The sequence below is a fragment of the Heliangelus exortis genome, chromosome 4, assembly GCF_036169615.1.
Source record: "Heliangelus exortis chromosome 4, bHelExo1.hap1, whole genome shotgun sequence".
NCBI classification, from domain to species: domain Eukaryota; kingdom Metazoa; phylum Chordata; class Aves; order Apodiformes; family Trochilidae; genus Heliangelus; species Heliangelus exortis.
Genome location: NC_092425.1, coordinates 38077172 through 38094170, shown reverse-complemented (window position 1 = coordinate 38094170; position 16999 = coordinate 38077172). Strand labels below are relative to the sequence as shown.

Sequence of the window (16999 nt, the reverse complement as noted above, 5' to 3'; positions counted from 1 at the left end):
AAGCAATGGGAAAGGCAGAAAGTTTCTGAAAACTTAAAAAACTGCCCTGGTGCACAGTGGATGAGGAGTGGAAGAGGAAATACTGGAGAAAATGAAGAGCTGCCAAGTGCAGACTAATTCTGTCCATACATTGATCTCAGCCCCTATGCAGAAGTACAAGACACAACAGACCAGGACCATCCCTCTTTCTGGGAGAAAGCAAAAGCTGCACATCAGTTTTACAACAAAATTGCCTTGTTCTGTATGAACTCACACTGCTAATTGCTGTAGAACTCAAGATAATGTGTTCCACTGTATGTTGAATGCTAAACCAAACTTGTTTTCTTGTAGATTTGGTTTAATATGCAAGAACATGATTCTCCAGCACGTATCAGTTTTGATACCAACAAACCAAAGTTTTGGAAATCTTTCTTTTCAAGAAGCTTGCCCTACCCTGGTCTCTCCAGTGTTCAGGTATTAATAGATCTGATTAATAGATTAATAAACCAGCTTGATTTGAGGGATCACAGGCTTGGTGTAAAGAAGCAGAGACTGAGTTATTTGGAATTCTGAGCTTAAGTATATATTTATCTAATAGCATTAGGTGTTAAAGAGATTTTCTCAGGCACTTCTTAAAAACTGAAAGCAAGAATACAGCAAAGTATTTGGTTTTGTACAGAATGAATGCACATCTGTTGTCCTCTAAATATCTCCCTGGCATCTCAGGACAACAGTGAAGGGGACAAATCTTTAAACCAACCCTGTCCCAGGCAGTAGCTTCTTATTATAAAGTGTCACCTTTTGCCTCAGAGCCAGGAAGCCATTATTTGAATCTGTACACCCATCCTTAGCAAACCACCAGAAAATTTTCTAGATTAAAGTATAAGCAGTTGAAATTTCCTGGGAAAAGAAAAAACCAACAAACCAACCAATCTGGGACTACACAAATACCTCACTAATGTTTTCATTAAAATACTAAATACTTCTCTACTGAATAAGAGATTATTTGCACATAATCATCATGCAAGTACAGTAACAGGAATGTGAACATCATTGTACCATCAGTGTAACTCCTGCAGTTAAACTGTTGAATATCTAGAAGAAATGGCACTTATTAATACTTAACCTTTTTATTTATCCTAGCCTGAAGAATTAGTTTATCAGCATTCAGACAAGGCTGCTGCAGTGGAGCTGCAGGGCAGGTAACTCCTCTCCCTCCAGAACAGATGCTCTCAGTGCTGCTCACTAGAGGTGGAGCATCTTCTCACAATCCCAAGTGCTAAATACCTGCTTTGAATACTAGGAACTGAGAATGCCCTTTTAATACAAAATAAAAGCAGAAGCTTTTTAAAATTCTCTCAATATAAATTACCAGAAAAAAAAAAAAAAGGGCTGCACAAGCCCCTGGCCTCCCACTGTTACTGAACATGGAGGCACCACACAGCTCTGCTGCCATTTGTGTGCTCCATAACCTGTGCTGCACGTGTCAAGGGAGACGAGGTGTCCAGTAAATACCAGAATTGTAACAATCAGTGTATTATTGCAGGATTGAAAAAATATTAAAAGAGAAGATTATGGAGTGGAGACCAAGGCATCTCACTCGTTGGAACAGATACTGCACCTCTACCCTGAGAAACTTTTTGCCCCTGCTGGAACAAAACCAAGGCAAAGATGTGGAAGATGATCATCAGGCAGAGCTACAAAAACAGCTGGGAGATTACAGGGTACATTGTAAACATTTATATATGGCTTGTGCACAGAAGCAGACACCAAACCCATGGATTTAGTATCACACTACTCAGTGGTCTTAAGCTATTTATTTCCTCTACTAGAACAAATATAAATCTCAAAAGCTTTTATAACAAAGACAAAGCAAGGTAGTGCTTAGAGAGTGAAGGGGGATGATCTATTTGACTTCATTTGTAACTCCTGAAGATTTTTCTTTTACTGAATGTAACGTAAAGATAAATTGGCTGCACTCTTCTTGTAGTATTGCTGTACAACAGCAGTTTCTGCCTCCAGTACATAAATACTGCACGTGCTGAGGGGTTGATGGGTGCCTCAGCTCTCAAGTCTGGCCAGGAAGAACCTGCACTGGTGCTAAGTTGTGCTACACAGAGTTTTCTTACAGGTGCAGAAGCCCCCAGAGCAATGTGCCCTACTTCAGTGTTCTGCTCTGCTCTTTAAAGATGAAGAAAATTTACTGAAGTGCATTGCACCCACCTGTGCATTCATGTGTTCTCCTTCCAGACTGTTCTAAAGGTTGGGTCCTTCTGTTACCACTCACATGGTACCAGTACTCCACAACTATGGAAATTTTCAGAATGAGTTGAGGTTTCAGTTCCAGTTAGCCCTGAGATGTATTATGGGCAGGAGACAGCTGCCACCTTAAATCCCCAGCCAGTGCAGACAGGAGAACACAATGAATTAAAAGGAGTTAAGCAGCAGAAAAGCTGCAAAATTATGCTGTATGTCTGCAGTAATAACTTCATCCCACTGGCCTTTCTAGGTATCTTACCTTGGAACTTAATCCAAACTATAGAGGAAAAAATTCAGCAGCTTGCCAGGAGCTCTTATTAAATAGGAAGGTGGTATTAAAATACAAAATAGGCTTTTTATTGCATCTCCTCAGGCCAGCAACAGAAAAAAAAAATTACATGCACAGTAAAACAGATTTTTAAAACTCTGTATTTAGTGAGGTGCCTTTACCTTTTCTTCTTACCTCATGTGTTTTTTCCTGTTTCTCCCAGGTCTCTGGATTCCCCATCCACAGGCCATTTTCTGAAGTTGGACCTTTGATAGAAGCTGTGCACAGCACAGGAGTTCACACCATCAGTGCTTCCAACGTGGAATTTGCTCTGGCTGTGTATATCCACCCTTACCCCCAAAATGTTCTCTCTGTGTGGATTTATGTGGCTTCACTTGTACGAAACAGGTAGCAGGGGCCAGTACAGGATACTTGAAGAAATTCCCTTGTTAAGGGTAAATGTAACAGATTTCTCATGCTGCTGATTTTTAGCTACCCCACCTCACAACCTGGGTTGGAGTAGCTGCAGACATAGGTGCTGGATTCACCCTACAGCCACTGAAAATACATTTTACAGCTAAGGAAGGGAACAGCAGCTTAAAATTAACTAAGAGGTGATTTTTATACAGAATTTTATAGCTCCCAGTGGGACATTGCACTCTTATAAACAAAAGTGTGGCATGTGTCCACACTGACACTGCAGAGTAGAAAGGCACTTTGCCCACCTTCTTTTTAGGTGCAACTTGGTTCCTGGAATCATCCCTTCAAGCCTGTTTTTAGCTAGTAAGTTTATTTTGCCTACAGACCTTCTTCTTTAAAGACACTGTCATTGTTACAACTGTTTTCTAGCACCTGAGTTGCTGAACAAAGGCCAAGTCTTTTTACCCATGAATAAATTCCATGCACCAGAGAGTCATGAGTGAAGGCCACACTTCAATTTTAAAGAAGCTTCTGCTCCTTCACATTAGAATGCCAGTACCATTTAGAGGTGTAAGACAACATTTTCTTTAAAAGATAAAGATGAAACAATAAATATTTGTACCAAAACCTAAGTGGAAACTCATTCATTTTGAGCAACAAAGTGACTGCATTATTGTGTAGTACAAGATCCTTATCTTCATGTTACCCTACATGATAATCAAAATAATTGGTTTAAAAAAATCAGCTTCACTTACTAGAGGTGTTAACTGTTAATGCTGATATAAAAATAGATATCCTTTTCCTGCAGTTACCTTACTCATTAAACTCTTCCAAACAAAACCATGGTGGGTTGAGCTTAGGAAAGATGTTTGCTTGTCAGAACCTACCCAAGTGAAGATTGCTCTGGAGATTAATTCCAAACTCCACTTAGTCCATCTCATAAATTCTAGGCAAAATCTTTGGTTTGGAGCCTGCAGCTGCCACCACAGGTTCCCTCTCAGTTAACCTTGAGCAGCCAACTCTGCACCAGCTCTACATCCACCAGTATTTTTCTTACCCTACTACTCCTCAGTATTAGGGGCAGCAAGACAGTACCAAAACTGGCAGTTTAGTGTTGCCTGCAAGTGGACTTCCCAGACACCAAGAATCTTGGAAGTGCCCTTATGCACCACAGTGCTAAGTAAATACTACTCAAAAGAACTGATCTAATTAATAGAAAATTTAAAAATTACTAGTGTGACATTGTCAGGATTCAGAACTAGGCAGTATGGGGGGAAAAAAAACATTGTCTGCATGTCCTACAAAGGCTGCCACCTTCCCCTCCTCTGCCCAAGAGAAAACCAAGCTGCAGTTACACCACTGGACCCAGTGGCCAACTCAGGTCATACTCCAGCCTTGCTCTTTTCCATCCCACCCCACACACACTCACACACAACTTGCACATTACTCACATCTCTTCTTAGCCCAACAATGGGTTCTCTGCCTCTTTCCACAGATTTCATATGAAAACAAACTAAATGCCTTGGAAACTCTTTTAAAAGTGCATCTTAACACAGTCCTGGGAAGAAAGAAATTAAAACAACACACACACACTGCAAGGTTCACAGCCCTGCAACCACACCACCTGCCCACCCCATCTCTGCAGCCTCCTGGAACTCTACTCCTGGACAGTTCACCTTAAAAGCATAAATATTCAGTTGCTACAGAGATTGTTTTTTTTATTGGTGGGAATGTTTTATTTGAGTATGTCTTTCAAGCCCAAATACAAAACCAAATGCAAAAGGAAGGTGGGAGTTTCCCTAATTTTGCAATATAAAGAACAACTTGGGGACGAGAGGAAAGGGGAAGAAACAAGGCTCCTAAAGATGGAGAGGTGTTACCCAAATGCAAACAGTACATCTCAAATTCTCTGCAGAGCTTTATCTTGTACTTACGGATTCAAAATAAAAAAAAAAAAAAACCATTCACTTAACACAAAATAATCCAGTAAAGTATATTTAAGTGCCAAACTTGAAAGAAAGCGGCATTTAAAAAGGAGAAAAAAAAAAAAAATTCTGAATGTTTTTCCCATCTTCCCCAAATCAAGTGAAACAAAAACCCCAACACCTTTCAAACCAAAAACGAGATTTTTGTGAGATTGTTACAACACTGTACAGTACACACAAGGTTTTGAAGTTGTGAGCAGGGTCAGGCTAGTAGAACAGATCTCACTCCAAGGATTGTTAACACAAGATGCAAACTGTAAGTAAAGTGCATGAGAGGAAGGCTGCTCAGCTAAATGAAGTTGGCTGAAAGAGCAGAGGGCAGCGCTCACTCGCCAGAGCGGCAGCAGGCCCGAAAACCACACTGCAAATTCTGGCATCCACTGGCGGTTTCAGCATGAGGACCTGCACAAAAACAGAACAGATGTGAAAAGAAGAAAAGGCCATTTATTTAGCTTCACAGTTCTCGTAACCTGGTGACTCAGAAAATGTCTCCTTTTTTTTTAAAAAAAAAAAAAAGTCTACACACTTCATTCAGCACTGGGACAGCTGAGATAGTGCCAGGACTTTGAGAACACAGAAACCTCAGGTGGAACAGTTCTTTTTCCAAGATATTTTTGCTCTGCTAGCTTAGTCCCACACAGGTAACATATTTTAAGTGACAGATTTAACATGAGCAACACTAAATGAGCAAGTTTAAGCAAGCTCTCCCAGCTAGCTTTCAGAATTGAGGTGTATTTTCATAATGCATCTTAAACTCCCATTTTTTAAACTGAGATGATGAGTTCATGACATTAGCAAAGAAACCACAATCTCCAGGAATACTTCTTCTACAACAAAAGCAGTTTTAGTCTGGAAGGGTTTTTTTTCTCCATGAACACATCCTGGCTGGCTGGACATCGTGTAATGTGAACAGAAATTCAAAAACTAAAGAGGAAAAATCACCTGGAGTATCAGTGCAGTTATCAGAAGCCATAAGGATATAAAAACTTGTCCTTCAAAAAGAAAGAAGTTACGAGCACAGTCAGTGTAAACCAATACTGTAATTCTACCCACCTCCACTTACCTTCACTTACTGAAATCCCTTTAATTTGAAATGTTAAAGTGATCATGAAATAAAAAAACATTACATTTATCAGTGCAGAATTTTTATTTCCTGCAGCCACATGCCTGCTTTAGAGACACAAAAAATTTGACATTCAGGTTGACTGAACTCTGGCACACAACATAAACTGGGTATGGGTTGCTGCATTAACTAAAACTGGCTGGTAAACACCTAACCAGGGCCAACCAAATTTCTCCCATTAGTATTGGAGGCAAATACAATATTTAAAGTTTTCTCAATACATTAAAAGAACTGGCAAAATAATGTAATGAACTAGGGCACTATGCTATGTCTGGCTTGCTTTTTCCCCTTAAAACAGTAACTTAAAGTTGTAATTCAATTATTTTCCAAGAACCTGGTGTCTGGGAAACAGCTTTCTGCTCCGTGCCACGTGCAGACGAGCAATTCCATACAAGGTAATTAAGTTAACACGCACGAGACTGAATAAAACAAACCTGAAGCTATAACAAAGGACAATGGTTACAGAAGGCAAAAGAGCAAACTTTTCATTTGTCAGTAAACTCCATTTTCCTTTTCAAATGTTTTTATTCACCTGAACTAAAGTTTTGATCCTCCAAAGTCACTTACGAGCTAGGGTTTGAAAGCTTCTCCGTAAATGGTGTAAAAAGGAGCCCGGTGCTTCTGACCAGCTGGGTTAGCAGAGCATGTTCTGTGCAGCAGCATTTTCCAAGTCGTAGCTGACCTTCCTCAGCCTTGCCACAGCTAAGCAGCACATCAGGAATGTTTGGAGCAACTCTCACATCTCTATTATAAAGTGCTTGATGACAAAAACGTGCAGAACCACAACATCCCAAAGAGGGGAGCACTCCGTGTACTTCAATATTGGTTTTCATCCTTTTCTTGCTCATTTTAAGAATGTTCTTCCTCAGGCTCAGAACTGGAACATAAAAACTGCTTCTCTAAGTCTGACCAATGCTCCTGTCAAGCCCTACCTGGCTGCAGCCCTGGTGTTTATCTTGGGAGAGCACACAAGCCTACCCCACATGCCTTCTCTATCTCCCCAGCATCCCTAGCCTGCAGTAGGGACATTCATGTCCATTCCCTTTAGGATTTGTTTAACCTCTTTTAAAAACTGGTTTAGTGCTTCCACAGTTCCCCACAGGACCAAGTTCCACAACTTTACTACGCTGTGTATCTGCTTTAAATCAGTCACCTACACCCTTCACCTAGTGTTGCTGGGCTGTAAATGCAGAATTTTGAGAGCTGCTGTTGCACATCCACCTCATCTGCTGCTTTCTCAGTTCTCTGAGCAGTCACCTCCCTTTCAGCCTTCTCATTCCCAGATGGCACCACTGCAGCCTTCTGAGTAGCTCCTTGCAAGACAGCAGCTCAGCTCCCTAACTCTTTAGTAGATCTCTTCTGGACATCTTGTCTGTGACATACTCTCCTCAAGATGGGGAGACCCAAACAGCCTGCAGTATAGAATCATAGAATTGGCTGGGTTGGAAGGGACCTCAGAGATCATCAAGTCCAACCCTTGATCCACTCCCGCTGCAGTTCCCAGCCCATGGCACTGAGTGCCACATCCAGGCTCTTTGGAAATATCTCCAGGGATGGAGAATCCACCCCTTCCCTGGGCAGCCCATTCCAGTGTCTGATCACCCTCTCTGGAAAGAAATTCTTTCTCATGTCCAACCTAAACCTCCCCTGGCACAACTTCAGCCCGTGCCCTCTTGTCTTGCTGAGAGTTGCCTGGGAAAAGAGCCCAACCCCCCCCTGGCTCCAACCTCCTTTCAGGGAGTTGTAGAGAGTGATGAGGTCTCCCCTGAGCCTCCTCTTCTCCAGCCTCAACACCCCCAGCTCCCTCAGCCTCTCCTCATAGGATCTGTGCTTGAGTCCCTTCACCAGCCCAGTTGCCTCCTTTGGACCTGCTCCAGCACCTCAATCTCCTTCCTGAACTGAGGGGCAAACTCCAAATGTGAGTGCCCCAAGGCTTCCAGGACCATGCAGCAACACCCTCAAGCTTGTTCTCAACACCCTGATGAGATACAACATTTGTGGCTTTTTTTTTGGTTGCTGCTGCAAACAGGAAAGATCTCAGAATTAGCACCCACAGCTCTCTGATGTCTCCACGTTGCAACTGCCAGCTGGGAATTCAATCCCATGCCATCACAGTTTGATTATTCCCAACCACCCAGACACATAACCACACATATAGCTATATCCAAGGGTGTAAGAAGTCCTTCTGGAAATCTTCAGCACCAGTACTGCTACTCGAGGCAGCTCAGTCACCTTGGAATGGCTGTGTGCATTTCTTATAGCAATGGAAATGCTGAATGGGACTGATCACAAGACAGAACTCTCAGCAGGGGGAATGGGAAGAGAAATGTCACCTCCATTCCTGCCAACTGTCCGTGGTCATTAAGCCCTGCTCTTTCTTCCTGTTCTTTAACTAGCTTGAAGTTCAAACCAGTCAGAACTAAGGACACTGCAGCATCTGAAAAATTCAGATTCTTCCTAATTTGTAGGCACTGAATTAAATACAAATTATATTAATGACACAAAATTGAAAAATTACCTTTCTTCCTATGCTTCATTTTTTTGTCCCATGTCTGATCACTAACTTTCCCTTATAGCCTCTGATGAAATTAAATATCCAGGGTTCAAGCCACATCCCTTGAACCCTCCCAACCCTGTATTCTTCCTTAGCATGGACAGATAATTCCCATCATTTGGAAGGTATTTTATGCTCTTATTATAATAAGGTTTGTTTTAACAGCAAGGCTACTTGGTTATGACTCATTTATATTTTGACACAGCAATTGATCTCTATCACAAGTCATTTATCTCTATAAATGCCCCAGCCCTCCTTAGCTTATTCTTTCTACATCTGATACAGATAACAGAATTGAAATTACTTTGCTTTTGATACCCACAGAGATCAATTTTTGTTTGCCTTGCTTGAGTAAGTACAACTGACTTCTGGTCTCCCATTTTCCCACACTTTGCTCCCAACCTCATTGGGACTGGACTTTGTTTTCAAACTACCCCTGTTTAAATCTGAATAACCTCTTCAATCTTGCCAAAAATACTCTCTCCTATGCCCTTTAGACTCTATATACAAGGTCCTCAATCCCTCTCCCTTCACTGATGCAATATGGCAGCTGTATAACAGTTTCTTTGGAAAATATTCTTTGATATTCTAAGGTCATATCAGACCTTAAAGTGGGGCTGGGTCACTTTTAAGAAGGGTCCCTTCTCTTTCTACTGACTGTGAAGATCCAGTGAGTGCTAGCAGTGAAGTGCCTGAAATAAATGTGTCTTGGGATAGTTCATCTGGGAAAACAAAGTCAATCAGACTCTCATCTAGCTTGGTGCTGTCTATGTTACTGGTTTAGTTACCTCTAAACTGGATTATTGTAATTCTTTTCACATGCACATCTGATTACTCAGGTGCTTCAGGTGACCCAGAACAGAGGTCTCAGTGTTCTCTACTAAAGTGCATCCAACATGCCTTCCAATGTAAGAAAGGGGGACAGCTAGTTGATTACTCCATTTCATTACATGTATTAATGAACAAAAATTAGTTAAAATTTCCTAGAAAGTGAGGCATTTCACCAAGAACACAACAGCCCAGACCAAGACCATGGTGGAAGAGCCACTCCAGCCAGGACAACTCCAGCTGCCACCACCATGTCCCTTTAGCCACCTGTTCCAGCTCCTGCCTGTGCCAACAGAAACATGAAATATTCCTGTGGTCTGCAGCAAGGTGGATCCCTGACCTGACCCATCTGGGAAAAGATGTTTAGCAAGGAGCCACACAAAGACTACTGCTGGTTTAAAAAAGGCAGTAAGAACAAGCTGGGAGAAACCCAAGACAGCCAAAACCAGCAAGAGGCCTCATCATCAACACTGGATACTGTATTTGTAGCAATGTAGCAAAATTAACATTATAAGGGAATAAAAAAAAAAAAAGATCAAATTAAGCAGTAGCTTTAAAAAAAATAAAGGTAATCCTAAATTCAAGTCTGAGTCTATTAAATGCTACCCTTTCTCAGCCTTCAGTAAAGTTACACTTACAGATCTGTATGAGGGAAACGTTATCCATAAAACTTAGAGAGACCAAAATGATGAAGTCTAACAACAATTAACTCCCATATGAATTTGCACCCAGGAGTCCATAAATCTTACAAGAAATTGCAAAGTCTTGGCTCTGTTGATGTAAGACAGAGCAAACTATGACCAATGAATTTCTAAATGCCAGAAGAAAAGAGTGAATCAGAATCACCACAACTTGATTTATTTCATTAATGCCCTATTTCTTTAATTACAGCTGAGGTCTCCATCATTAAAGAACTCTAGAGACTGAATCCTACTTGAAAACTGCTGCTGCTGCAGAAACTGGGGAGCCCCACGTTTCCTCACTCCAGGCTTTAAAATTGAGAATATAATGAGATTGAACACAGCCAATGGGCAACTGTGAACTTGTAAATGTGAACCTCATACATTAAGCTCTTCTAAGCTCAATGTGATTTACAATCAAATGTGGTTTAGACATTAAATAAAATCAGCAATTAGAAGGTGTGTACAATGTCAGGTGTTCTTTCAGCTGCAGCTGAGGGCTATTTTACCCCAAATGTTCAGTATTGAGCAAAACACAGGTGGTGATCCCAAACACGAGTAAGCAAACCAAGAACTGAGGTCACATTAATGGTAAAGAAACAGAAAATAAAACTGGAAGTGTGTGCAAATTCATGGTCTCTGCTCATAAAAACTGCATCATGTCACAGTTGTGCAAGAAGAGTCAGTGACTCAGACTCAACCATGGCTATTTAGTCATAGCTGCTCTATCCTTTTAGTTTTTATCTGCTGAAGAGGTAGAGCTATGGGTAGGCCCACACTTGCAATGAAAACCTCAAAATTCCCTACCCAACAAGTCCTGCAAGCTTTCCAGAAACAAAAAAAAAAAAAAAAAAAAAAAAAAAAAAATCAAATGAATCCAAAGGGCCTTTGGTAGGTTTATAGGTAAAAAAACTGAGAATAGGCTGTGGGTGAAAGCCCTTCTATGTCAACATTCAACAAGGCAGTATCTTTATTATTCAAAGGTGGCTGAATTCCATGCTGTTTACTCCATTTTTTGTTCTGCTAGACTGATGTGTTTTCCAACATGATCCCAGAATATATCTCCTTCCCTGAAAACAATCCCTGATGAGCTGATGGGCAAAGAAAATAATTATTGTCTACATGCTTACAGACCATTAATCTTTATGCAGCAGCTAATAACACAATCTCTTGGTGCAAACAGACAAACCAACAGCTTCAGCTATGGATTGATTTTATTGCTTTTTCTACAGTTACTTTAGAAATACCAATTGATGCAGAAATAGTTGAAGCTGTCAAGAGAAATCCCACTGCCCAGAGAGTGGAACAGGGCACTAGTTTCACATGGAATAACTTTATCCAGTGATGTCTGAGTGAAATACAAAGAGCAGTACCCAAGTAAAACTGCAGGGGATTCAGTTATTAAAGGTTATTTCCCATTTGAGAATTTTGCTAGGAGCCCCTGTAAGGTTTTATTTACTTTCTTCTTAATGAAAACAGTCACAAAGTTCTGAGATGCTGCTTTTTTTTCAATAGATTTGAGAAGTCAGATGCTTACAGCCTCACTCTCCTGTTGATTTCTCTCTACAGGAGTTCATCCAAGGGCATGCATGACCCTTCACAGAAGCAAGCAGGGTTTACAGGCTCACAATTTCCAGCAGAAAGCAAGAAAATAAAAAGAAGATCACGGCACCTTTACAGAATAATTCCAAAAATGTATCCTGATTAAATATTTCTTGAGAGTGTTAAGGAACAGACAAGCTTTAAGGTGGTGTGCTCACACAAGTGATTCTGGCTTTTTAAGCTACTAAGATGGCATAGTATATTTTAGGAACAAGGAGAGATACAGAGATGTCTGAAGTCAAACCAGAACACCAAGTCTGATATTACTCACAGAAAACAGGAAAACCAGCAAGGAATCAGATGTAAAAGGAAAAAGCTTTTAAATGATCTCTGAAGACATCTTTAAGCTTAACACAATGGGGGAAGGAGTGTTAGTGAATGGTTTTTAAAAAGCCATCTTAAAATTGAAATGCTGGGTTTTTTTATAGCTGTAGTAAGGGTGGAATGGAAGGAAATAACAAAAACCGTGAGTCTCAAAAGAAGAAAAAAAAAGCCAAACAACCAGTGTTAAAAAAAGTGCATAAAGCTGGCCAAAAATGATGGAAACAAAATATGATTTAACCCTTTCCCTTCTAATATTAGGATGCAATCCAAGTGCATCATCTCATATCCCATTCAATGGACTGAATATCCAAATGTCAGATTTACTTGTAGAACCAAAACTCTGGCACCCTCTACCCTTGCTGTAGTTGCATCTCAATAAAGATGTAAATTACCAAGCTGAACACCACAAACTACCAGGGAATATAATTTAAATTTACCCATAATTAGCTCTTATGGTGCTGTGAACTCAGTTATTATCCTCTTTTCCTTTCTATGGCACTTACCTGTTTTCTATTGACACAGGGAATAAAAGTCACACCATGGTTTCCACCTCTAAAGCTACAAATGCTTATTGCTAACAGACTGAATTCCTGGGTAGTCAATGACCCTGGAAAGAGCTGCACTGGAATTCTATTTTATGCATTCATCCTGATCCTTCCCCAGCTTAGATACATCCTTAACTGACTGACTCAAGGAAAACCAGGAAAAATTAAATTACATTTCCCATAAGGACACATGATGGTAGGATCAAAAATATCTTGGATCACACCTACTTCAATATGGGAAGTTTGGATGGCAAAACACATCATTCCTTTCCTAAAAATCCCCATCTTGGTACCAATCTAATGAAACCTCTGAAGATACAAGCATAAAGAAACACACAACAACATGGTTTGCTGGGAAGATACTGAGAGAGCAAGTGTGTATTAGCTACAGGGAGACTTTCTAGCACAAAATTATGGGATGCATGGATTAAAAATGCTTTCAGTAGGTAAAAGAACTGTACTAGTGACTAGCAAAAAACCCAACAGAACAAATTAGGGAAAACTGACTTAGCAGTTGTTATTTCGTAATTCATCTGTGAAACTCAGTGCCAAGAAACAAAACAAAAAAAAAAAAAAAAAAAAAAAAGAAAAAGTTGGATTTTGGTGATTCTTTGGTTCTTTTAGTTTTTGTTTTGTCCCTAAAACCAAGCATCACAACCCAGAAAGCCATCAGATCTTCATAAAAAGCCATTACCGTTAATGTTGTCACAGTAGTAAAAGTGTTCATCGTTCAGGGAAGGGCATGAAGAAACCAACTCCTGCAGACCTGCACCAGTTACAGTCAGACACCCCGAGAGGTTCAGGTGTTCCAGATGTGGCAGCCCTCCTCCCAGAGTCAATGCCCTGTGAAACAGACAGAGGAGGTGTTAGAGCCCACACAGTGTTCCACTGCCCCACCAAGCCGAGGGCTTGATTGCATCTCCTAACAAAAAACTACACTGCACAGAAATGATGGAGTTTTAAAGCTGGAATTTCACACCCTGTAAAGGGGATCACCCCTGAAGCTGTGGTAACAGACCTGAAAAAAATGAACTGATTTCTACAGAAATTAACAATTCCTTCTGACAGACTTAAATAGCAAATCACTTTATTTATCAATTCCTCCAGAGATGACCAAGTATTTCGACAAACTACCAGGATATTCTTCTCCAAAACACTACTGATTTTGACAACCCTTCCAAGGTGAAGTATATTTTTTTTCAAGCCACCCTGAAAACTCTCAAGTTTGGCACACTGCCCTTAAGTTTACCTGTTTAACTGTTGAAATTATTTTGGAATCCAATTATTTTGTTAATCCCTAGGACTAAGAGCAGAGCCTCTCTCTGGCAACACATCACCTTATTATTCAAGTGCAATTTGCTATCTTTCCTTTGAGTGCAAGGGAGTTTGGCTGCTGCTGCTGCATCAGCCTCATGGATGTGTCACACCTGAGCAGTCTGTGTGTCAGGCTGATGGCCTCTCCACCAGCACAAGTTCCATCACAAAGAAGCTCACCCAGGTAAAAAAAAAAAAAACCACGAGGCCTGAATAACCAAGCTACAGATCCAAACCCAGAGATAAAACTGGAAATGCCTTCAGCTCATCACTGTACAGCTTCCTCCTGTCAGCTGCTGACCACAAAACCAGGTTTGAGTTAACAACTTTTCTGTGAAATGAGATGGCAAACGTTTCTCTTGGGAGGTTTCATTCCCTCTCCTTAAAAGCCTTCACACTCTTAGCTCTTAAATATTGTCTTTTATCCAAAAAGCAACAATGAGAAACTGGCAACACAACCTCCAATGACCAAATCTCCCTTTGGTCACTGATGACCAGAGCAGTAACATGCACATCACACACAGCATGACCAAACCAGCACCAAACCAAACTTAACCACTCCCAGTCCACTCTCCCACTTGAACAGGAAGAAGCTGAAACACAAAGCACAACTCTCTGAAGCTCACTCTCAGCAAGACTAACACTGAGGAGTGAAAGAGTGCCAGAAAAATCACTACAGGAGACACCTGAGCAGCTGGAACTTCTGAACATCAAATGGGAATGAAGCCTCCAGAGAGACAAATACAGTACAGGTAGGCATGAAGTTCTCCCTCTCCAAGAAGCTTTAATTAGCCCCAAAGTACTGCAGCAGACCTAAGCACTAAGTACTTCAGATTCATCCCATTTTGATTTTTATTCCATTATGAAATGTGAATCACATTTTTCTGACACAGTCTCCATGGCAAATACTATCCAACACAGGGAATTTTCTAACCCTCTTGAAGTCACCTCAATGCTCAAGTCATCTTCCAACTATTTTTTCTCCTCCTTTGTCCCATGATGTTGTGTTTAACATGATGCAAAAGTATTATGATGCACATGCAAAATTAAGAGACTCACAGAAACATTTAGGTTGGAAAAGACCCTTGGGATCATAAATTTCAACTGTAATCCTTACACTTCCAAGTCCACCATTAAACCATGTCCCTAAGCACCATATCTACACTTTTAAATGCCTCCAGGGATGGTGACTCAACCCCTACACTCCCCTGGGCAGTCTGATCCAGTGCTTGACAACCCTTCTGGTGAAGAAATTCTTCCTAATTCTAATTCTTACTAATTCTTCTTAATCCCCAATCTCATGTTCAGCCAACTGCTGGCCAGCACACCCAGGTCCTGTTCTCAGGGCAGCCTTCTAGACACTCTTCCCCAAACCTGTAGCATTGCAGGAGGGGTTGTGACCCAAGTGTAGGGGACAGCACATGGCATTGTTGTACCTTACACAATTGGCCTTATTGATCCATCCTGCCCATAAATTCTCTCATTACCCAGAAAGATTATAAAACTGGAATAATATGCCATATAAAGTTGGATGCTTAATGAAAGGCATAATGGAAAAAAATCAGTGAATCATCACAACTTCCTAAAAAGGAATCACTGAAGATCAAATCTAAAAGTATTAATACTACTTAGAACAACAAAGTCACAAAAACACTTGATTTCAGAGGATAAATCTAAAATATTTAATTTTTTTTCAATTCCCCCCAAAAAAGCTGGAGAAAGGTTAAGTCTGGTGCTATAAATATTTAAGATGCAAAGACCACTTTCAACTTACCAAAGTAATAATGGAAGTCTCTTCAGTACAAATGTTTCTACCAAAACCAGGCAGAGTCACCCTGGAGTGAACCATCAAATAAAACCAGAAAAAAAAAAATTCTGCAGCAAAATAGCTCAAAAAAATGTCTCCTCACCTGAGAGCTCGGTCTGTGATCTGGTAACACCCAGACAGACTGAGAAACTGAAGAACTCGTGCAGTCTCTTCATCTGTTTTTTCACTCCCAGAGTATGCAGAGTCTTTTTTCTCTGACTGCTTAGTCCTTGTTGGTTTTTTACACAGTGCAGAGGACTCTGGAAGTGCTTGAATAGTTCTTAGTGCTGTCCCAGCACAACAGAAGGAGTGACCGCAGTAAATCAAGTCAGTAGAAGCACAGTGCTGCTGCCACCCTCTAGTCCTTAATCCATAAATGTCTCTACTGTAGCAAGATGCAGAACAATTAACAGGGGATGTTGGTTCCATAAGACAAAACCCTTCCACATTTCTGTGTCTCCACTCTGCAGCATCCTCAATGTCAGCTAAATCCTCTGCATCCAGCATCCACACGTATGCAGGACTGAAGTTTTCAGAGCTCTCAGGTTTAGTCCAGTGCTGAGCACCCTCTCCTGCCTCTATGAGGTTTTCGTTGTTGATTTCATGCAAACAATTATACTTCTTGTTGGAGTGCAGAGGGATCTCTCTGTTTTTCCACAAAGTCTTGGCATTCCTGTTCCTGCAGCTTTTCAGGATGCCTCTGATAGGGTGAGTTGAGACAATACCCAGTGCTCTGGAAACTCTCTCTATAGCCACATCTGTGATTTTTTCACATCCAGACAGATCCAGGTGGCGGAGATTCTGACAACAGCCAACTGAAGACCAACTGAAATCAGAAAAAAATTAAAAATTGGGATGGTTGGTTGGTGGCTTGGGGTTTGTTTTGTGTTTAGAAACAGGTGTTATGGCTAAGTATACAAAAGAAAATTTGGTAGGGAAAGTATTTCACAGAACATTTTAAGAAAAAACACCAGACTGGCTACATTTGAGACCCCAACTGCTGCATTTATGCCTAGAAAAATTATGTCTAAAAAAATTTGAAATCAATCATAAATCAGTAACAACCTGCATTTCTTCCCATATACAACAAGATTTAAAACAAGCCCAAATTTGATACTGAGACTGAAAAGAAGCCCAGATTTGCCACTGAGACTGAAAAGAAGCCCAAATTTGCCACACACTGAACAAGATCAGGTTGCAAACACCAAATACATTTGTGACAATCATTTCCAACAGCAACTTCTGTTGTGTACAGTGAAGTTACCAAGAGCTATTTAAGTTACTAGACACCACTTTTAACTTCTCAGAAGG

General features: G+C 40.7%; 2 protein-coding genes across 3 annotated transcripts in view; one reads left to right on the top strand and one right to left on the bottom strand.

Annotated features, from left to right (window-relative positions):
- CC2D2A (coiled-coil and C2 domain containing 2A) overlaps positions 1-3411 on the top strand; it is a 52154-nt gene extending 48743 nt beyond the window's left edge. The window contains exons 33-36 of the mRNA XM_071743921.1: positions 331-453; positions 1123-1181; positions 1526-1703; positions 2730-3411. Of these exons, the coding sequence (XP_071600022.1) occupies positions 331-453; positions 1123-1181; positions 1526-1703; positions 2730-2918 (549 nt within the window). The 3' untranslated portion in view covers positions 2919-3411. The remainder of the gene's footprint in view (positions 1-330; positions 454-1122; positions 1182-1525; positions 1704-2729) is intronic.
- A 1224-nt stretch (positions 3412-4635) lies between these two features.
- FBXL5 (F-box and leucine rich repeat protein 5) overlaps positions 4636-16999 on the bottom strand; it is a 33746-nt gene continuing 21382 nt past the window's right edge. Inside the window, exons 9-12 of one of the 2 annotated variants that reach the window (XM_071743922.1) lie at positions 15792-16514; positions 13262-13410; positions 5854-5903; positions 4636-5313 (exon numbers count right to left, since the gene is read on the bottom strand). In XM_071743922.1, the coding sequence (XP_071600023.1) occupies positions 5197-5313; positions 5854-5903; positions 13262-13410; positions 15792-16514 (1039 nt within the window). In that variant the 3' untranslated portion in view covers positions 4636-5196. The remainder of the gene's footprint in view (positions 5314-5853; positions 5904-13261; positions 13411-15791; positions 16515-16999) is intronic. The other variant, XM_071743923.1, reaches the window with a different exon arrangement.